Genomic DNA, 19,637 nt, shown 5'->3' with positions numbered 1-19,637 from the left:
AGCCCTAGTGCCAAGTGCAAGGTTAAGCGCTAGGTTGAGCACTTGGTTAAGCACTGGCTGCTAACTGAAAGGTTGGTGGTTCAGACTCACCCAGTGGCTCCATGGGAGAAAGACCTGGCTATCTGCTGCCATAAAGAGTACAGCTAAGAACACCATATGGGCAGTTCAGTTCTGTTACCTGGGGTCCCTATGAGTCAGAATCGACTCCATGGCACCCAACAAAACAGCATTGTTAATAATTATAACAAATATCAGCAACATTTGTTGAGGGCTTACTATGTCCCAGGTTTCCATTCTCTCATTTACTCCCCGTAACAACCTCATGGCATACAAACTATCTCCCTCAGTTTCCTCACCTATAAAATCGGGACTGTAGTAATATCTACTGCATAGGGCTGTTGTGAAGGTGGGAAGGAGGCCCAGAACAGAGCTTAGCTCATATTAAGTGCTCAGTAAATGCTAACTTGGGAGAACCTATTAGGATGTCCATTTTACAGATGAGGACACCAAAGCTCGGGAGGCTAAGTGACCTGCTTATGACCTTACAGCTAGTCCATGGCAGGACAGGGATGGAACTCAGCACCCTCACTGCCCCGTGAAGTCAGTAGAACAGGCTGAGACTTCAGTCCATAAGAACTCAGGTCACCTGACTCTAGCCAGTGCTTTCTCCATCACTGCAGACAGCCTTCAAGTACCTGCTACCAGTGGTCCCCGACTGCGCTTTTAAAAAACGACCATTTTCATCAATCATGCGAAGTATAGTAAAAACAAAGAGTTAAAATTGTTTCTTAGGCTTGCCTTTGAATTTTAATGTTTGGGATTTAAAGGGGTTTTCCTTCAAAAGCATGCTGTGACGGCCCAAACCTTGATGAAATGATGTGAACTCTTCTCCAAAAGGCCGCCTGGTCCCAGAGAGAACATCCCATCTGCACTAATCGCGGCCATCTTGTGGCCAAGGCTGCGAAGTCATATTTCAGACTTTATTTTCTCCTGTCAGCACACAGCAGTCCATTACAGGTTCATTTCTATAAAAGCAGAGTGAATTATTCATTAGGACATCATTACAAGCTTTGCAGTGGAAAATGATTTTCACTTCTACATGTAATGAACTTCACAAAGAGCCGACAAGGGGGAAATCACACAGGTCTAGGAGGGAAAGATGGGAGGTGGGGATAGGCACTTATTTTCTTGTTTTAATCAAATAGCCCCCCTAATTATTGGCTCAGGGAGTCACCAAGGAAGTGTGGGATGTGCCACACACTACAGCAGTGTGTCCTGCGACTCTTTGAGGCAGCGATGACAAGGGCAGCCACTGTCATCTGGGGACTTAGGGGTGTGTGCCCATAACTGCAGTCAGGAAGCAGGATTCTCTGACTTGGTTCTAGATGATTCAAGTTGCTGTTTGTTGCCGTGGAGTCACTGGGACTCATGGTGACCAGTGTACAACAGAATGAAACACTGCCCGGTCCTGCATCGTCTTCACGATGCTCACGTCCATCGTTGCAGCCACTGTGCATTTTGAGTGCCTTCCACCTAGGGGCTCATCTTCCAGCACTACGTGGGACAATATTCTGCTGTGATCCATAGGACTTTCATTGGCTGATTCTCAAAAGTAGATTGCCAGGCCTTTCTTCCTAGTCTGTCTCAGTCTGGAAGCACCAGTGAAACCTGTCCATCATGGGTGACCCTTGCTGGCATCTGAAATACTGATGGCCTAGCTCCTGGCATCACAGCAACACACAAGGCACGCTGTATGACACACTGACAGACAGGTGGTGGGACTAAAATAAAGCTATCTACTTGCAGCTCCCAACTAATACCCAGAGAGGTTAACAGATTGCCCCAGGCCTTACAGTGGGTGAGCTAGATTGGAAAGAAATCCAGATTCTTGACTCTCAGTGGTGCGAGTTTTTTACATTCGTGTTTCTGAAATTATGTGCCATGGAGCCAAACCAGACAGAGATGAGAGACTGAAAATACCCAGACCCAGACATCCGAGCAGTAGAGGACACTGGACGCAGTGATCGGGATGTCCCTTCCAGCGCCGTGTCCACCATGGGTGGCCCTGCTGGTATGTGAAACGCCAGCGGTGTAGCTTTCAGCATCACAACAACACACAAACCACCACAGTGCGGCACACCGACAGGCCGGTGGTGGAGATGATTCAAGCAGATTTCTGTAAGACGACCTCTTGAGTAAGCTTAGCATCTCTCTGCGAGGGTTCCCTGAAGGTGACTCCACCTGCCCTCTCTGGCTGGAGCTCCATAGCCACTCACACCCCTTTGCTTCTCTCTCCTTCCAGAATCCAGGAATTGACATTGGTGATGTCTCCGAAAGAAAAGCGCTAAGGAAAAGCTTAAAGTGTAAGAATTTTCAGTGGTACCTGGACCATGTCTACCCAGAAATGAGAAGATACAACAATACCATTGCGTACGGGGAGGTAATTCAGATCGTCTGTGTTCTCGGCTTGGTTTGCTGTTCACTGTGGTGTGGATTGCCTTGCTGGGGGAGCTAGGCAGCGAAGTCATTCATTCATTTGCTTGTTTATCCATCGGTGAGAGATTTGTGCAGGGGCAGCCCTGACAGCAAGGCTCTTAGGCCGGTGGGGAGATGTGTAACACACTTTACAGTGCAGGCCTGAACACATGGCCATGGCGGCCTGCTCTGCCTGGGGAAGAGACTAGGCCGTGAGTTCTATTGGGAACATTTTGATTTTCAGGTGCTCAGGGACACATAAGCAGAGACATTGAGCATGAAGTTGGCTCTGTAGTTCAGGAGTCATTCATGGTCACAGCGACCCTACAGGACAGGGTAGAACTGCCCCATGGGGTTTCCAAGGAGTGGCTGGTGGATTCGAACTGCCAGTCTTTTGGTTAGCAGCCGAGCTCGTAACCAGTACGCCATCTATGAGTGCGAATCGCCTCGGCGGTAGTGGGTTTGTTTTTTTTGGTATAGTCCAGGAGAGGCTTCACCCAAAGCACCACCAGTAGTCATTGCTCGGTGCCAGGGCTCGGAGCTGCTTTCCGCTGAAGAAGCACAGGGCTGCTCTTTGCAGATGACCTTAATGAGATAAAATCCCCTCTTGAAACATTAAAACAAAGTGTGCAAATACTATAAATAGTCATTTTAGAAAATTTCGCAAGTAATAGTAGCCACAAATATTTGTTGAGTGCTTTTTATGCACCGGGCACTATTCTAAGTGCTCATCACGACTAATACATTTCACCTTCACCTTAGAAGGTGTGGGTGTGTTCTTATCCCCATTATATTGACAAGAAGGCTAAGACTTAGAGACATTTAATGAATTGCCTATGGTCACCCAGCTTATCAGTCATGGAGCCAGGACTAAACATAGGCATTCTGACTCCAGAGAGAACGTAGACATTTGACATGTGGCATTTTACACTGTGTGTATGTACATACATGTGCATGTATGTTTATGTATGTGTGTATGTAGTGTGTGTGTGTATGCATACACACACGCACATGCTCCCTGTGTGGTGCAAATGATTTAAGTGTTTGACTACTAGCCAAAAGGGTGGTAGTTTGAACCCACCCAGGGGCACCTCGGAAGACAGACCTGGCGATCTCCCTCCAAAAGGTCACAGCCTTGAAAGTCGTATGGAGCAGTTCCGCTCTGACACACATGGAGTCGTCATGAGTTGGAGTCAACTCGACAGCAGCTAACAACAAATTTGTCAGGTCAAGTCAACTCCAGCTCATGACGACCCGTTGTGTGTCAGAGTAGAACTGTGCTCCGAAGGGTTTTCAGTGGCTGGCTTTTTGGAAGCGGATCAGCAGGCCTTTCTTCCAAAGCGCCTCTAGGTAGACTTGAACCTATAAACTTCTGGTTAGCAGCTGAGCGTGTTAACCATTTGCACTCACCATGGATTCTGTATACACGTGTTTATTCATTTATTTATTGTATTTTAAACTAACACCATGCTATCCACAATGCCTTATCATTTAAAATTTCACTTAGTAGCATACAGAGAATAGCCTCCTATGTCATCAGGTATTTTTTGCGACATTATCAATACATGCATATGATTGCATCGTGTGTGTGGTGCTTTGCTTGAAAACTTAAACATTTAGGTTGTTGCCAGTTTGAAAATATCATAAATACCACAGCTGAGAACACCCTTACATATAAGTCTTGGTTCACCTGCTTTATACCCTCCTTGGGTGTGGTTTTAGGCATGGAGTTGGGGACACAGTCGGGCTCGGAGCAGGGAGCGGGAACCGTGGCCCCCAGAGGCAGCAGCAGAGAAGACACCTGCTGGCTCTGGCATTTGGTTCTCTTTCCTCTGCGGCTTGGGACCCTCTGATGACCGAGCAGAAGCTAAGAAGAGTCTTTGACTTAGAGTGTTTACATTTTCTCTACAACTGTGAATGTCCCTATTTTATGCTCAGTGCTTGTATAGTTGTATAGAAAGTCAACCAAGGCCAGGTTAGACCATCTGATGGTGGCATCTGGCATGAGAAGCCCATCTCTTGGAGTGGCAGGCTGTACAGTGGCCAAGAACGTGTGAAGACTCTGCAGCCAGCCTGCCGGCTTCAAATTCTAGCAGCCTGTTACCAGCTGTGGCTCTTCTCGGCTTCCCTTCCCCCATTGGTAAAATGGGGGAAATAAAAGCACCTGCTTCATAGGACAAGACAAGCTATGATATGAAGTTTCTAGAACAGACCCGGACGTGCCGCATTAACTATGATAGGTTCTAACCGACTTGTTTTTCTTCATCAAACAAGAGCATGTGTTATTTCTCAGGTTATCAAAATAAGACCAGTCCCTGGGTCGTGCAAACAGTTATGCCCTTGACTACTTGCCAAAAGGCTGGCAATGCTAATCCACCCAGAGGGGCCTGAGACAATCGGGTGAATTGCTTAGCTCTGTGGAAAAGAAATCAATTTGGATCCTTACTGTTCACCATATATCAAAATAGATCTCAGACAGATACATAGCATTACATGAAAGAAAGGAAACCATAAGGAAGAGCTAGGAATCTGGTCTCTGAATAAGGAAAAGGGCTTTCTAAGAATGAAAGCCATGCAAGGAAATGCAAAAGAAAAGCCTGAGTGTCTGAGCACATAAATGTTAAAATAATCTGTACGTCAACTGGAAACCCTGGTGGCGTAGTGGTTAAGTGCTACGGCTGCTAACCAAGGGGTGGGCGATTCAAATCTGCCAGGCACTCCTTGGAAACTCTATGGGGCAGTTCTACTGTGTCCTATAGGGTCGCTATGAGTTGGAATCGACTCAGTGGCACTGGGTTTGGTTTGGTTTTAATACGTCAACTGGTTAGGGAAATAACAGCCAAACTCGAAATACGTATGCCACAAGTAGTACAGATAAGTAGATAATACCATTAACATGTGATGAGCTCAAATCAATTTAAATAAAAAAATCAGCAACACGACCATCCCAAAAGAAAAATGGACAAAGTACAGGGAAGGCCAGTTAACACAAGAAGAAATACAAATGGTTGGAAAACATATGAAAAATTTAAATTTATTTCATAATCAAAGAAATTACAGAAACTTTTTGGGTACATCGAAGTGCCTTTTTTCCCCTACCGAATGAACGTAGGTTTAGTTTTGGAATGTATGTTGGTACTTTGCTGGCAAGGTCTTGGTAATATGAAAAATCACGTGTCAGAGCTTGCAAACTGAAACCAGCTTTTTAAGAAGCAATTTAAACCACAGGTTTCTTGATAGCCGTACTTTGACCTCCACTCTCATCCTGAGCAAATATCTTAAAGTGGGGACAGAGATTAAAGAGAAGAATTGTTCATCTCAGTGATTTTTGGGGGGAGAGGGAGCAAAACTTGAAGGGAAATGGTTGGTTAACTACAGTAGACTATATTCACGGTTTGGAATCTTTTGCAGCCATTACGAAAGGTGTGTAGAAAAGGTCAATGACGTGAGAAAAATACTGATAATATACGTAATGCTTAAAAAGAGAAAATCGGGATTATACAACTATGATGGAGACCTGTAACACACCCCAACACGGATGAGCCTTGAAAATGTTAAACCAGAAGCCAAACCCATGGCCACGGAGTCGATTCCGACTCCTAGTGACCCTAGAGGACAGAGTAAAAAACCAAAAACCAAACTTGTTGCCATCGAGTCGATTCCAACCCCTAGCGACTCTATAGGACACAGTAGAACTGCCCCATAGAGTTTCTAAGAAGTGCCTGGTGGATTTGAACTGCCGAGACCTTTTGGTTAGGAGCCGTAGCTCTTAACCACTACGCCACCAGGGTTTCCACAGGGCAGAGCAGAACAACCTAAATGTTATACTGGGTGAAATAAATCAGTCACAAAAGGACAGATACTGTTTGATCTCACTTGTACAAAATAGGTGAACAGATAGAAACCAAAGCTTGTTGGTGGTTACCAGGGGCGGGAGGGGGTGGACAGGAGGAGCTAGTGAGAGGGGGCATTAGTTTATGGTAATGTGGTGAAGATTTGGGCAGTGGATGATGATAATGGCTATACAACATGAAGCGTGTAATTAATATCAACGAATTATACATGTAGAAATCTTTGAGCTGGCAAATGTTTGGTTACGTATATTTTTACCACGATTAAAACAAAAAAGTAGCATACCATTAAAAAAAAAAAAAAAAGCTGTATTGGCCACAGTTTAGATTGAAAGAAAGGAGAATCACCTGGGGAATGGAGGTGGAGGCTGCAGGTGCCTCTGGGTAAAAGGACTGCAGACAGTTCTGTGTGGGGACTTTTTCATGTTTTTCCAATTTTCCTTAATGTTTATGTGTTAAGTTTATAATTAGCAAAAAGTGGTTATTGAAAAAGAAAGAATGAAAATGGGAAAATGCTAGAAGGTGGCCAGGGCTGCTGTGTACAGCTGTACAGGCTGTGCACTGCACAACTGCAGAGGCTGCCGTTCACATCGCTGCAGCTTAAGTGATGCCCCTGGAGCTGTGCTGGCTGGGGAGGGAACATAGAGACCATTGCCTGACTTTTGGGAAGGGAAGCATTTTTTTCTTTGCAAATTTTCCTTATTTTTTTTTAAATAATAAATTAATATATATTGCATTCTGTAGAAAACATAAAGAAGAAAGCAAAACTCACTCCGCCTCCCAATTCCCAGATAGAATCAATGTTAACGTTTCAGGGCATTTGCTTATGCTACTCCTTCTCTGCCTGCCGTGGGTCTCTCACTATACACGTAGTTTGCGTCTATGGTTTTCATTTACATTTCTGTTTGAGAGACTGTCCCCAGGCCAATAAATAGTTCTACTTTTTACGCTTCTCGATCTTATTTGTAATTAGTTTGGTTTTTTGGCTTTAAAAAGCTTTTTAGTCTTGTGAATTTTATGCATATTGTTCTTAATTACATTATGATTACAGCTAATTAAAAAAAAAATAGCTTCTGAGCCTTTCTATGTCAAAATCAAGGGTCAAGCGTTTGTAATACAAGGACTTTAAATTTCACCAGGGCCCCTTGCCAAGTAAGGACATTTTAAAAATAACAGCTACTACCACGTACTAGAAAAACCCTGGTGGCGTAGTGGTTAAGAGCTACGGCTGCTAACCAGGAGGTCGGCAGTCAAATCCACCAGGTGCTCCCTGGAAACTGTGGGGCAGTTCTCCTCTGTCCTTTAGGGTCACTGCGAGTTGGAATGGGCTCGACGGCAGTGGGTTTTTTGTACTAAGAACATTCTCTCATACAAGAAGGACCGCGTCAACTTTTTGAAAACCTGGTAGGAAGGACAAAAATATCAGCGTAAAGGCAATCAACAAGAAACGATAACTTTAAACTTTTCCATGTACATGTGTGTGTATACTAAATTAAAAAAAATTTTTTTTTCTTTTCAGAAAAAGAATTTTAACACACTTTTTCCCTGACTCGTCATTAACTTTCCAGTCTTTGTTAATGTCATCAGGGATTTCAGACCCAAATATGATTGCATTTTACTTAAATTTTATATATTCTTTAAGAATAACTTTTTAATCAAGTTCAGTTTGGTAACAAAGTTTACCATTATTCAGACAACTGTTTTTTAATGTTCATTCCTACTAGTTTTTTTCAACACACCTAGACCGCAGGGAGGAAACCCTGGTGGCATAGTGATTATACAGCAGTGGCTGCTAACCAAAAGGACAGCAGTTCAAATCCACCAGGCGCTCCTTGGAAACTCTACGGGACAGTTCTATTCTGCCCTATGTGGTCGGCCATGAGTCAGAATAGACTCGACAGCAATGGGTTATAGGTAGACCGCAGGGAGTGGGCAGAGGGCAGAGGCGTCTGAGCAGGTATCAGCCCTGGGCCCCTGCCTCACCTGTAACACCTCTAGTCCCTTGGCCCACTTAGATAACAAGCTCCTTTTCCTTGATTTTTAAAAATTTTCATTTATCTGTGTTAGCTGGATTGTGTCTTCAAATAATTTGTAAAGAAAGCTGTGTTTATGTGTTAGGCCCTGCGTCTCACCTGTATGGAGTGTTGCGTCTCCACGTGACAAAAAGCTCCTTGTTGTGCACAGAAACGTTGGCTCACCAGCTCTTGCACTCAAAACTCCCTGACCAGCTTGCACTGCCCTTGTGGCCTGAGTTGCCCTCTGCGCCTGGTTCACTCTTAATAGTCTTTTTTTTTTTTTTTTTTTTTTACTTACCCCTTATTTTTTGTGAAATATAACAGACATAAACCAAAACTCCATTGCCATCAAGTCAGTTCCGACTCCTGGAGACCCCACGTGTTAGAGCAGAACTGAGACTGAGCTCCATGGGGTTTTCAGGCTGTAATCTTTCCAGAAGCAAATTGCCAGGCCTTTCTTCTGCAGCATCACTGGATTAGTAGATGGACACAAACCAAAAATCCACGTAGCCACTGCCTGGGCAAACAGATAGAACATTGCCGGCATCATCTGTATGTACCCTTCTCAGTACTGAGCTGAGGAATCACCTCCTCTTGGCTGTGGTCTCTGAACCTGGCGTGAGCACGTCCTCCTTGGAGACCGTCTTCCAGCCATTGTCAGAGCCCCTGACATCACCTGTCTTCCAGTGCCTGTCTCTCCCTGGGACCGGGGACCACTTCATGGCACAGGCTGTTCTGTTTATCTTGGTGTTAGCTGCACTTAGCACAGTGCCAGGAGCTCACCACGCCCTCCGTAAATATTTGTTAAATTGCCAGATGACACATTTGATTGCATGGCATTAAAACAAAAGTTAAAAGCCTGGCATCCTGAAATCATTATATGGGACAAATATGCCAGAAAATAATTAATATCCTTAATAGGTAAAGAACTCGTACAAATTTGTAATAAAACCACTTACGATCTCAGTGGGGAAGGGAAAATGAGCATAAACAAATAATTCTTCAAATGGGAAATAATTGCTAAACATAAAACATATTTGCTATTATTAAAATAAATACAATTTATCAAAACAATAAAAAACAAAAAAACCAGTTGCCGGTCGAGTTGACTACCCCGCGTGTTTCCGAATAGAACTGTGCTCTGTTGCGTTTTCAATGACTCATGTTTTGGAAACAGTTCACCAGGACCTACCTCTGCGGCACCTACCTCTGCGGCACCTCTGAGTAGACTTTCAGTTAGCAGCCAGGCTTGTTAACCATGTGCACCGGCCAGGGACTCCCGTCAGAACAGGAGGGTGATGGGGATTTTTGGAAATGGGTAGAGTTAATGGTTTCAAAACATGATTGAATGTAATTAATGAACATGCTGAAAGGGGCAGTGTTTTGTTTTTTAGGTACATATTTACCATTTAGTTAAGACAAGTATTTTTTTTATTGTGCTTTAGATGAAGGTTAACAGAGCAATTTGGTTTCTCATTAAACAATACACGTATTGTTTTGTGACATTGGTTGCCAACCCCATGACAAGCCAACACTCCTCCCTTGTCGACCTTGGGTTCCCCGTTACCAGCTTTCCTGTCCCCTCTTGCCTTCTTGTCCTTGCCCCTGGGCTGGTGTGTAAAACACATCTTTTTAAATGATTACACTGAGAAGCATTTACATATCTCGTGGGTGGGAATATGAATGAGTTCAAAGCTTCCAGAAAGCAGTTGGGTGGCATTCTTTTGTGTGTGTGTGTGTGCTTTAGATGAAAGTTTACAGCTCAAGTTAGTTTCTCATATAAAAATTTATACACACATTGTTATGTGACCCCAGTTGCTCTTCCTATAATGTGACAGCACACTCGCCCTTTCCACCCCAGGTTTTCCATGTCCATTCAACCAGCTCCTGTCCCTTTCTGCCTTCTCATCTCACCTCTGGACAGTTGCTGCCCATTTAGTCTTGTGTATCTCCTTGAACTAAGAAGCACACTCTTCACGAGCATCATGTTGTGTTTTATAGTCCAGTCTAATCTTTGTCTGAAGAGTTGGCTTCGGGAATGGTTTTACTTCTGGGTTAACAGAGAGTCCAGGGGCCATGTCTTCCCTCCAGTCTCAGTCAGACCATTAAGTCTGGAGTTTTTACTAGACTTTGAGTTCTGCACCCTACTTTTCTCCTGCTTTGTCAAGGGCAGAGTCTGTAAAGACTATTCCGCTGTCTGTGCCTTTGGTACTGTACTACCAGTTCTAGGATTCTGGTCTTCAGAAAATAATCCAAAATAGAAGCAGAGCTTTATGCATGAAGTTGCTCATCACAGCCAGGATGCGACAAAATTCAATTATCCACAGAACTAGGGAACACATGAGTGGACTGTGAACAACTGTCCTTGTGTATTTTCCAAAATGTCTCAGATGAGATGGTGTTACTTTCATAATCTTAATGGTTTTTTAGAAGTCATTAAGACGAGTCTGCTCACGTTCTGCACCTGGATACAGCTGGGTGCCCAAAGAACAGCCTGCCTAGTTAGCTTGGTTTCCATGGAGACATACACGTGGAAAAAATAAACCAAACCTGTCTCCACCGAGTCAGCTTTCGCCTCATAGCAACCCCCTATGACAGAGTACAATTGCCCCATAAGGTTTTCTAGGCTGTAATCTTTATGGAAGCATGTCACCAGGTCTCTCTCCTGTGGAGCCGCTGGGTAGTTTCGAACCGCCAACCATTCAGTTCGCAGTGACTGCAAACCACATGCACCACCTAGGGACCACGCACCTGGAGGGGACCGAATAGGTACATACGGGGAAGACCAGCATTGCCATTTTCCACGTTCGCTGAGATTGCCGCGTGGTGGATGGGACAGATCCCAGTGTAGAATCCCGTGTGCCTGGAGGTCCAGATCCGATGCAAGTTACAGCATACCAGCAAAGAGACGTGCAGGCACAAGGTGCTGCCTTGGGGACTTTGGTCTGTTTCCCTCAAGAATGCATTCCAGGCACCCAGGATGATGCCTGGCACAGCATCGGTGTTCAGTAGATATTCTTTGAATATGTAAATAAATGTTGCTAGAGTTTTTCACAATGGCAAGATGCCTCCTTGGGTGGCACAAATGATTCAATGCTTAGATGCTAACTGGGAGGTTGGCAGTTTGAGTCTACCCAGAGACACCTCGGAAGAAAGGCCTGGCAATCTGTTTCTTAAAAATCAGCCACTGAAAGCCCTATGGAGCGCAGTTCTACTCTGACACACATGGGATTGCTATGAGTTGGAATTGACGCAATGGCAGTTGATTTGGGATTTTTTTTGGTTGGTCAGTCGGTCGGTCGGTCGATCAGTCAGTCGGTTATGCCAGTGATGGAGTCCCTGGGTGGTACAAATGGTTAACACCCTCAGCTGCTAACTGAAAGGTTGGAGGTTGGGGTCCACCCAGAGGCACCTTGGAAGAAAGGCCTGGTGATCTACTTCCAAAAAATCAGTCATTGAAAACTGTATGGAGCGCAGTTCTGCTCTGACACACATGGGGTCACCGTGAGTCTGATGGCAACTGGAATGTCAGTAATGATCTGAAAAGCTGGCCTTTGATCCCCAGAGTTATTAAAACCCAGGGTGGGTGCAGAGACCCGTTTAGAATTTGTTCCTAAGTCACAGTTCCCACTCGACCTCTCCCTGAGGTGTCTACAAACCTAACACCTGGGGAACCAGTACCATGTCCAGAAAGTCCCCGCAATCCTCTTTCCTGCTAAGGATGAGGGAGCAGAGGGGTTGAGGGATCAGACCACCCAGTACATTGGTGGAGGGCTAGAGCCCAGGCCACCGCTGAAGGACTCGTCTTTCTTGCTAAAGTGACCGCCTCTCAGACTTCAGCTGAGTCCTTACTTGGGAGGCTCCAAGGGCTGGGAAAGCCGTGACTGGGAAAGAGCATCCCCACTAGCCGAGCTCTGACCGGTGGTGTTTTGCCTATTCCCGCAGCTTCGCAACAACAAGGCGAAAGACGTCTGCTTGGACCAGGGGCCTCTGGAGAACCACACGGCAATACTGTACCCGTGCCACGGCTGGGGACCGCAGGTAGGAATCCATCTCAGACCAGGAAGGGAGTGAGATCACTGGCCTGCTGGGGCCTTGGGAGACTTCTGGAACCTTCTGTCACCCTCCTTTGGGTAGCTATTACCTACTCAGTCACCTGTTGTAAGCTTTTGATGAGAAGGTGGGCCTTTCTGCCTTTTTCTCTAAAGAAGCCGGGGAAAAGATTCCTAAGGCCCATTGGCCTTGACACCTGTTACAATCAATATTAATAGGATCAATGTGGACTTTTCATACTAAAAGGAAAACGTGAGTAAACAGCAAATCACTTGCCAATTTGCTGGTGTAGAACACACGCGCGTGTGCTGCTGCTGTTAGTCGCTGTCGAGTCGAGTCTTACTCATGGTGACCCCATGTGTGCAGAGTAGAACCCCCATAGGGATTTCAAGGCTGTGATCTTTCAGAAGCAGATTGCCAGGCCTTTCTTCTGAGCTGCCTCTGGGCTGGTAGGGGAGCACTTACCCGTGTACGCCACCCAGGGACTCCATGCACATAACTCCAAAGAAATGATAAGCTGATTCCTCTGTGAGGACCTGACTGACGTGTCCATCCAGAAAGACGTCACTAGTTGGATCGTGAGTATGACCTTGACGGGAAGTGCCGAGAGGAGAGCAGCGTGCTGACTGGGAGGGGAAAGTGCTGACAGTGACGTTTCCCAGAACACACGTGTTCTCTGGTTCCTCAGGAGAACACACGGGATCACATGAAGACAGCGAGATGATTATCCACGAAAGTAGAGCTAGAGCCCTGACGACTGGATTTCCTTTGTCAACTTTGTGCTAGCCAGCTGTGTGTGTGCGCGTGTGTGCACACATACACGTGTACATGTATGTGTTTGTGTGGATAAATCAGTGTCTTTAGAGCATTTCACAATGGCAAGGTTTTTGGACTACTGTTTTTCATGCCTCCTTGGGTGGCACAAATGATTAAGTGCCACCCATTGGACTTGACACCCATTACAATTTAAACCATCATTACGTTAACCAGTAGTAACAAAGGCAAACTCCAAACCGAGCAGACACTTACATTCAATTCCAGAAGAGCACTGGACAGCTGGGTTCTAAGCCAGCCTCACAGAAGGTCAGAGAACCTTCTCTCTCTGGATCTCAGCTTGTTCCTCTGTACAAGTTGCCCTGTAAGTTTCCTTTGGTCTCTCCCATGCTTGACGAACACACACACTCACATGCAAACTCACATCTGTCTGTCACGCGTGCACTCACAAAGGCTCTCGGGTTTTCTCTGCACAGAGCAGTTTTGCTTCCTCACTGGGCCAGTACCTAGAAAGAGTAGATTTGTGTTCCTTCCACCACCACCGTGTCGATGATAGACACCACAGTCCAGACCTTTCAAGTGCCCTCTGGCCTGATGGCTCCTCCGAAGGTGGATGAGTAATGCCAGACAGGTTACAGGTCAAGTCCTGAGTCACTGACCTTGCAGCAACTTTGGGGGGTAGACAGGCAGCATGAGGAAACTGAGGCCCAGAGGTGAGTGCCTGTGAGCAAAGCAAAACTAGAACCCAGGCCTCCAGTACAGCCGAAGCACTTTAAATTCACATCAGCTCCATTTAATTCGATAAGTATTTATTTGAGTCCTACCACGTGCCTATAGACAGACAGCTGCCATCTAGTCCATTCCACCTCACGGCGACCTTATGTACAACAGAGCGAAGAGTTGCCTGGTCCCCCGTCATCCTCAGGATTGCCAGATGTTCAAATCCATCGTGGTGGCATTTGGGCCAATCCATCTCACCGAGGGTCTCCTTTACCCCTCACCAGCCCTCTACTTCATCAAACACGGTGTCCTCTTTCAGCCGTTGATCCCTCCTGATGACGTGTCCAAAGCAAGCGCATCCCACAGTGTTCTGTTGAGCTCCATAAGGCTTTTATTGGCTAATGTTTGGAAGTAGACCACCCGGCCTTTCTTCCTAGTCTGTCTTAGTCCGGAAGCTCTGGTGAAGCCTGTCTATCGTAAGTGACTCTGCTGGTATTTGAAATACTGGTGGCACAGCTTCCAGCCTCACAGCCAACATGCAGACCTCCACTGACAGACGGGTGGTGGGTGTGCATGAGGTTCATCGGCCGGGATCAAACTCGGGTCTCCTTCACGGGAAAGTGAGAATTGTAGCAGTCAACCACCAGCGCCTCTTCCTGCTCATCTAGGAGCCCTGCCTTCCCACCTCTCATGTGCCTTGGCGTCTTTGTAAACCACTCTGTGAAGTGCTGTGGCAAACAGAGACCGCGTCAAAGCTCCTGTCACAAGACAACTCCCAGAAGATGGAACTGGTGCTCCACGTACATTGTTAGCTTAATTAATGGACTCTCTGTTGTAATTTATTATCCAACAGCAATTAAACGGAGATAAAATAGGCACTGAGGAGAGTAATTTCCTGTCTTGCAACATGTGTTTGTCAACAAGATGGTGACGGTTCCCGCCACTCAGCGATCCTCCCCTCTCGGAGGTGTCTCTCTGCGTCCTCCTCACTCGCAAACATCTGTTTCTTCCTTGAGCCTACGTTTTATTTAAAAGTGGAATGTCAAGACCCAGCCGCAGCCTTTGGTGTCAGCCTGAACCATTAAGAGTGGGAGTTTTTGGGCGAAGGAGGCCCACAGCACCCCCAGCCAGGTATCAGGGGTGCCCAGCAGAGTGGTGCCATTGCCTTCCTGGGCCCAAGTCCAGGGCAGGCCCCCAAGCTGGAGCAGCTGGAGCGGCCACCAGAAAACCCGCCAGCTTCCATTGCCCCTGGGTGGTGCAAACAGTTAACATACACAGCTGCTAACCAAAGGGTTGATGGCTCAAGTCCACCCAGAGGTACCTCAGAAGAAAGGTCTGGTGATCTATGTCGGAAGAGGCAGCCATCGAAAACCTTATGGATCACAGTTCTGCTCTGACGTACCTGGGTTCACCAGGAGTCGGAATCAACTCAACGGTAACGGTTTTATGATTATTATCATTATGGACAAAGCTCTGTGTTAGCCCTTAAGGTGGTGATCATATGGCCCCGTTTGCCCAGGAGAGTTTACGCCTATTATCCAGCTTAATTTTTTTTTTAATTTATAATACTATCTGTAATAACGTAATTGTTTTTCTTTTCACTCTTAAGGTAAGGTTCACTCTTTATATGATGTATAGTTTTGCCAAGTGTTGACAAACACACGTGGTCAAGTCCCCACGCCAGAATCAAGATACAGAGCAATTCCATCACCCCACATACTCCCCCAGAGCCCCTTTTTAGTTGCTTTTATGGACATCACATTTGAGGACCAACTCACCCGGCAGTGTTTGTGGGAATTGCCTGTGCACCCGGACATGTAAATGTTCCCCAGGCCACCCTGACGTGGGCTCCCTCCCTGAGCTGAGGACCACAGGTACTCAGGAATCGGGGCCCTGGACAACGGGTATGACCTGCAGAGGTTCACGTGACGCGGCCCTGGCGAACCAGCGAGTGTCTCTGGAACAGCTGGCATCTGTAATGGTTGTCGTTAGCTGCTGTTGAGTCGGATCCGAGTCACGGCAGCGCCACGTATGATAGAATCAGACACTGCCCGGTCCTGTAGCATCTTCACAGTCACTGGTACCCTTGAGGTCACTCTCGCAGTCAGTGGGTATTTTGAGTGCCTTCCAACCTGTTGTTGTTGTTGTTGTCAGGTGCCGTCAAGTTGGTTCCAACTCATAGCGACCCTATACACAACAGAATGAATCACTGCCCGGTCCTGCACCATCCTTACAATCGTTGTTATGCTTGAGCCCACTGTTGCAGCCACTGTGTCAGTCCACCTCCCTGAGGGTCTTCCTCTTTTTCCTTCCAACCTAGAGGGCTCATCTTCCAGCCCTATATCAGATAATATTTGTTGTGATCCATAGAGTTTTCAGTGGCTAATTTTTAGAAGTAGAGACCAAGCTTTTCTCCCTAGTCTGCCTTAGTCTGGAAGCTCCGCTGAGACCTGTCCACCATGGGTGACCCTGCTGGTAAGAAACACCAGTGGCATAGCTTCCAGCATCACAGCAACACACAGGCCAACACGGTGTGACCCCCTGACAGAAGGTGGTTGAGTATCGGTAATGAGATGCTCTTAAAATGAGGTTGGCCACCATGGAGAGGGATCGAGGGCGTCAGTTACTGTTTGAGGGGTGTCAGTCTCTGTCCCAAGGACCTTTCTTTCCTGGCTCAATGGGTTCAGGGGGTGCGGCCCCTGGGTGGCACGCACAGTTTGTACTCCTTCACCAACTGAAAGGCTGATGGTTTGAACCCACCCAGCAGCACCACGGAAGACCTGGCGATCCACTTCCATAAAGATCACGGCCTAGAAAGCCTTATGGAGCTCAGTTCTACTCTGTAACATGTGGGGTCACCATGAATCGGAGTTGACTTGACGGCAACGGGTTTGGTTTACCTGTTTTTTTATTTTCTGGTTTGGATTCTGGGGAGGGTACCAGAGGTCTCTCCTCTGGTTATCATCTATGGGATGCATTTTACTCTTCCTCTCCCTTCTTTTCTAGAAGCTTCCATTCCTTCCCTCAGTTAATTCATCACCGGAGTGACAGATAAGAGTCCTTTTATCCCATAATTAAACATAATCTGATCTTGAACTCAATCTTCCATGGCTTTATCTTTGAAGCCATACATAATCCAAACACCTTGTCATTAGGACGCATCATGCCAGTAAGCTCTGGAGCACCATGGAGTGATAGGGCTTCCGTGAGCTGTTAGCACCTACAAGCCTCCCCATCCAGATCCTCAGAAAGCACAGAAGGTAATGACAACCGGCAGCCTCTTGGCTTCCCTATGAAGTTAAATAAGTCTTGGGACACTGGGGATGAAGCCATGGAGAACAAATTGAAGTTAACACCCAAGGAAAGATGATCTTGACCCAGATTCAGGGAACCTGCCTCCCACCATTCATCAGAAGCAAACCCAGCCATCCTTTCCAGTCCTGGGAGTGGGATACCCTGAAGGAGAGGGAAAAGTTGAGCAGGGAAACTCCAGACCTGGTAGGAAAATGGTGGAGCACTGAGGTCAAGTGTCTTAGTCATCTAGTGCTGCCATAACAGAAATAACACAAGTGGATGGCTTTAACAAAGAGAAATTTATTTTCTCACAGTCTAGTAGGTTACAAGTCCAAATTCAGGGCATCAGCTCCAGGAAAAGGCTTTCTCTCTCTGTCAGCCTTCTCATCAGTGTTCCCCCGCACGAGGAGTTTCTTTACACAGGAACCGCAGGTCTAAACGACCCGCTCTGCTTCTGGTGCTGCTTTCTTGGTGGTAGGAGGTCCCCAACTCTCTGCTTGCTTCCATTTCCTTTTATCTCTTGAGAGATAAAAGGTGGTACAGAGGTAAAAGGTGGTACACCCCAGGGAATCTCCCTTTTGGATCAGGGAGGTAACCTGAGTAATCCTTTTAACCACAAAATGGAGGACAACTACACATGGCCCAACCAAGGTGACACATATTTTGGGGGGACACAATTCAACCCATTACATCAACTGTATCTTTTTATGCTAAGGAAACCCAGCGCACACAAAGGAGAGGGAAGAGGCAGCCCAGGAGAGAAAATGCCCACTGCTTTATGGGTGTCTGGACGGCTCATTTCCATTTCCTGAGCTTCACACAGTGTTAAAGACAGCCCCCCCAACATGTATGCGTGTGCGTACATGTTGCTTTGTCTCAGAAAAATTCAGAGAGGGCGGGTATTAAGAGCTCTCTTCTTGTTCCTCTGACTCATCTTCTCTCAAAATATTCAAAACCTTTCTGGTTTCATTACTTCAGGGTCGTTGGCTCCAGCCTCCTGGCCCTCCCTCCACTCAGCCCCAAGTAGGTCCACCCAGCTGCCCCACCAGCCCCCTCTAGCCCTACCCAGCCTCCTCCAGGCTCTCCAAACCCCTTCTGCCCTACTCAGCCCCTCTAGCCCCCTCCAGACCCCTCCAGCCCCCTCCAGACCCCTCCAGCCCCACCTAGGCCCCTCCAGCCCTGCCCATACCCCTCCAGCCCTGCCCAGCCCCCTCCACCCCCCAGCCCCCTCTAACCCTACCCAGCCCCGCCCAGCCCCGTCTGCCCTCAGCAGCCCTCTGTACCTCCCTGGCATCCTCCTTCTTTGTGACCTCTTTGAAATGCAGGGTCACTCTGATCTTACTTCCTGAGACTTTCTGGAGCCCCGAGGCTCTCTCATAGCCATCTGCTTCTCTATTTCCAATCCCCAGTTCCCCCTTTCTAATTATTCCTGACTAGTGGATCTCAGGGAAACCCTGGTGGCGTAGTGGTTAAGTGCTACAGATGCTAACCAAAGGGTTCGGCAGTTCGAATCCGCCAGGCGCTCCTTGGAAACTCTGTGGGGCAGTTCTACTCTGGCCTGTGGGGTCGCTATGAGTCGAAATTGACTGGACGGCACTGGGTTTGGTTTCTTTTTTTTTTTAGTGGGTCTTACAGTTCACACATAGGGATTGGGAGTGCTTGCTTTCCTTAATGATGCCCAGAAGTAAGTTCACATGTGTTTGATTCTGCTTAAGGAGACTCAAGGTTAAGGAGGAATTAACTACTCCTCCTTTCTTCCCAGTCTGGGCTGATGAGCTCTTCTTTCCAGGAAATCAGAATTACAGCTGTAAATTGTTTGCCAATAGAGCTTCTTAGTTACAAGTTTCATATTTCCAAATGTTCGGTTGTGGAGGCAGCGGTGGTTCAGTGGTAGAAGCTTCACCTTCCATGTGGAGACCTGGGTTCAATTCCCAGTTAATGCACTATGTCAGTGGAGGCTTACATGTTGCTAGGATGCCCAACAGGTTTCAGCAGAGCTTCCGACTAGGAAGAAAGGGCTGGCAATTTGCTTCCAAAAATCAGCCAGTGAAAACCTTATGGATCACAAAGGTCACATCCAAAAACCATCGTCGGGACAGCAGCATTTTGTCCTGTTGTGCATGGGGTCACCAAGAGTCGGAAGCCAATTCAACAGCAGCTGACAACTACCTACCTGCCTGCCTGCCTACCTGCCCACCCACCCATCTGTCCATCTATCTGCCTACCTAAGTGTTCACACACACACAGATCTCTAGATACAGAAGTAAATATACTTTCATACGTGTATGTGTGGGTTAGTGTACACACATCTATTTCCTAATTCTCTCCACTAAAAGGGTCTTACTTCCAGAGCTGGGGTAGGGAAAATACAAGTTGAGCCAGGAACATCTTGTGGTGCCAGAAAGAAAGGAAGCATTCAAAACACGATGGTTGGTTTGTCCAAAGAACCAAGAAG

At 46.7% G+C, this 19,637-nt stretch overlaps 1 protein-coding gene across 3 annotated transcripts in view; it reads left to right on the top strand.

Moving 5' to 3' along the window:
• GALNT17 (polypeptide N-acetylgalactosaminyltransferase 17) overlaps positions 1–19,637 on the top strand; it is a 542,269-nt gene that overhangs the window by 493,972 nt on the left and 28,660 nt on the right. For all 3 annotated transcript variants that reach the window (XM_049904713.1, XM_049904712.1, XM_049904711.1), the window contains 2 exons: positions 2,303–2,440; positions 12,287–12,382. In XM_049904713.1, coding sequence (XP_049760670.1) covers positions 2,303–2,440; positions 12,287–12,382 — 234 coding nt within the window. The remainder of the gene's footprint in view (positions 1–2,302; positions 2,441–12,286; positions 12,383–19,637) is intronic.

This window comes from Elephas maximus, chromosome 12 (genome assembly GCF_024166365.1).
Source record: "Elephas maximus indicus isolate mEleMax1 chromosome 12, mEleMax1 primary haplotype, whole genome shotgun sequence".
NCBI classification, from domain to species: domain Eukaryota; kingdom Metazoa; phylum Chordata; class Mammalia; order Proboscidea; family Elephantidae; genus Elephas; species Elephas maximus.
This window is presented reverse-complemented; position numbering and strand designations above follow the sequence as displayed.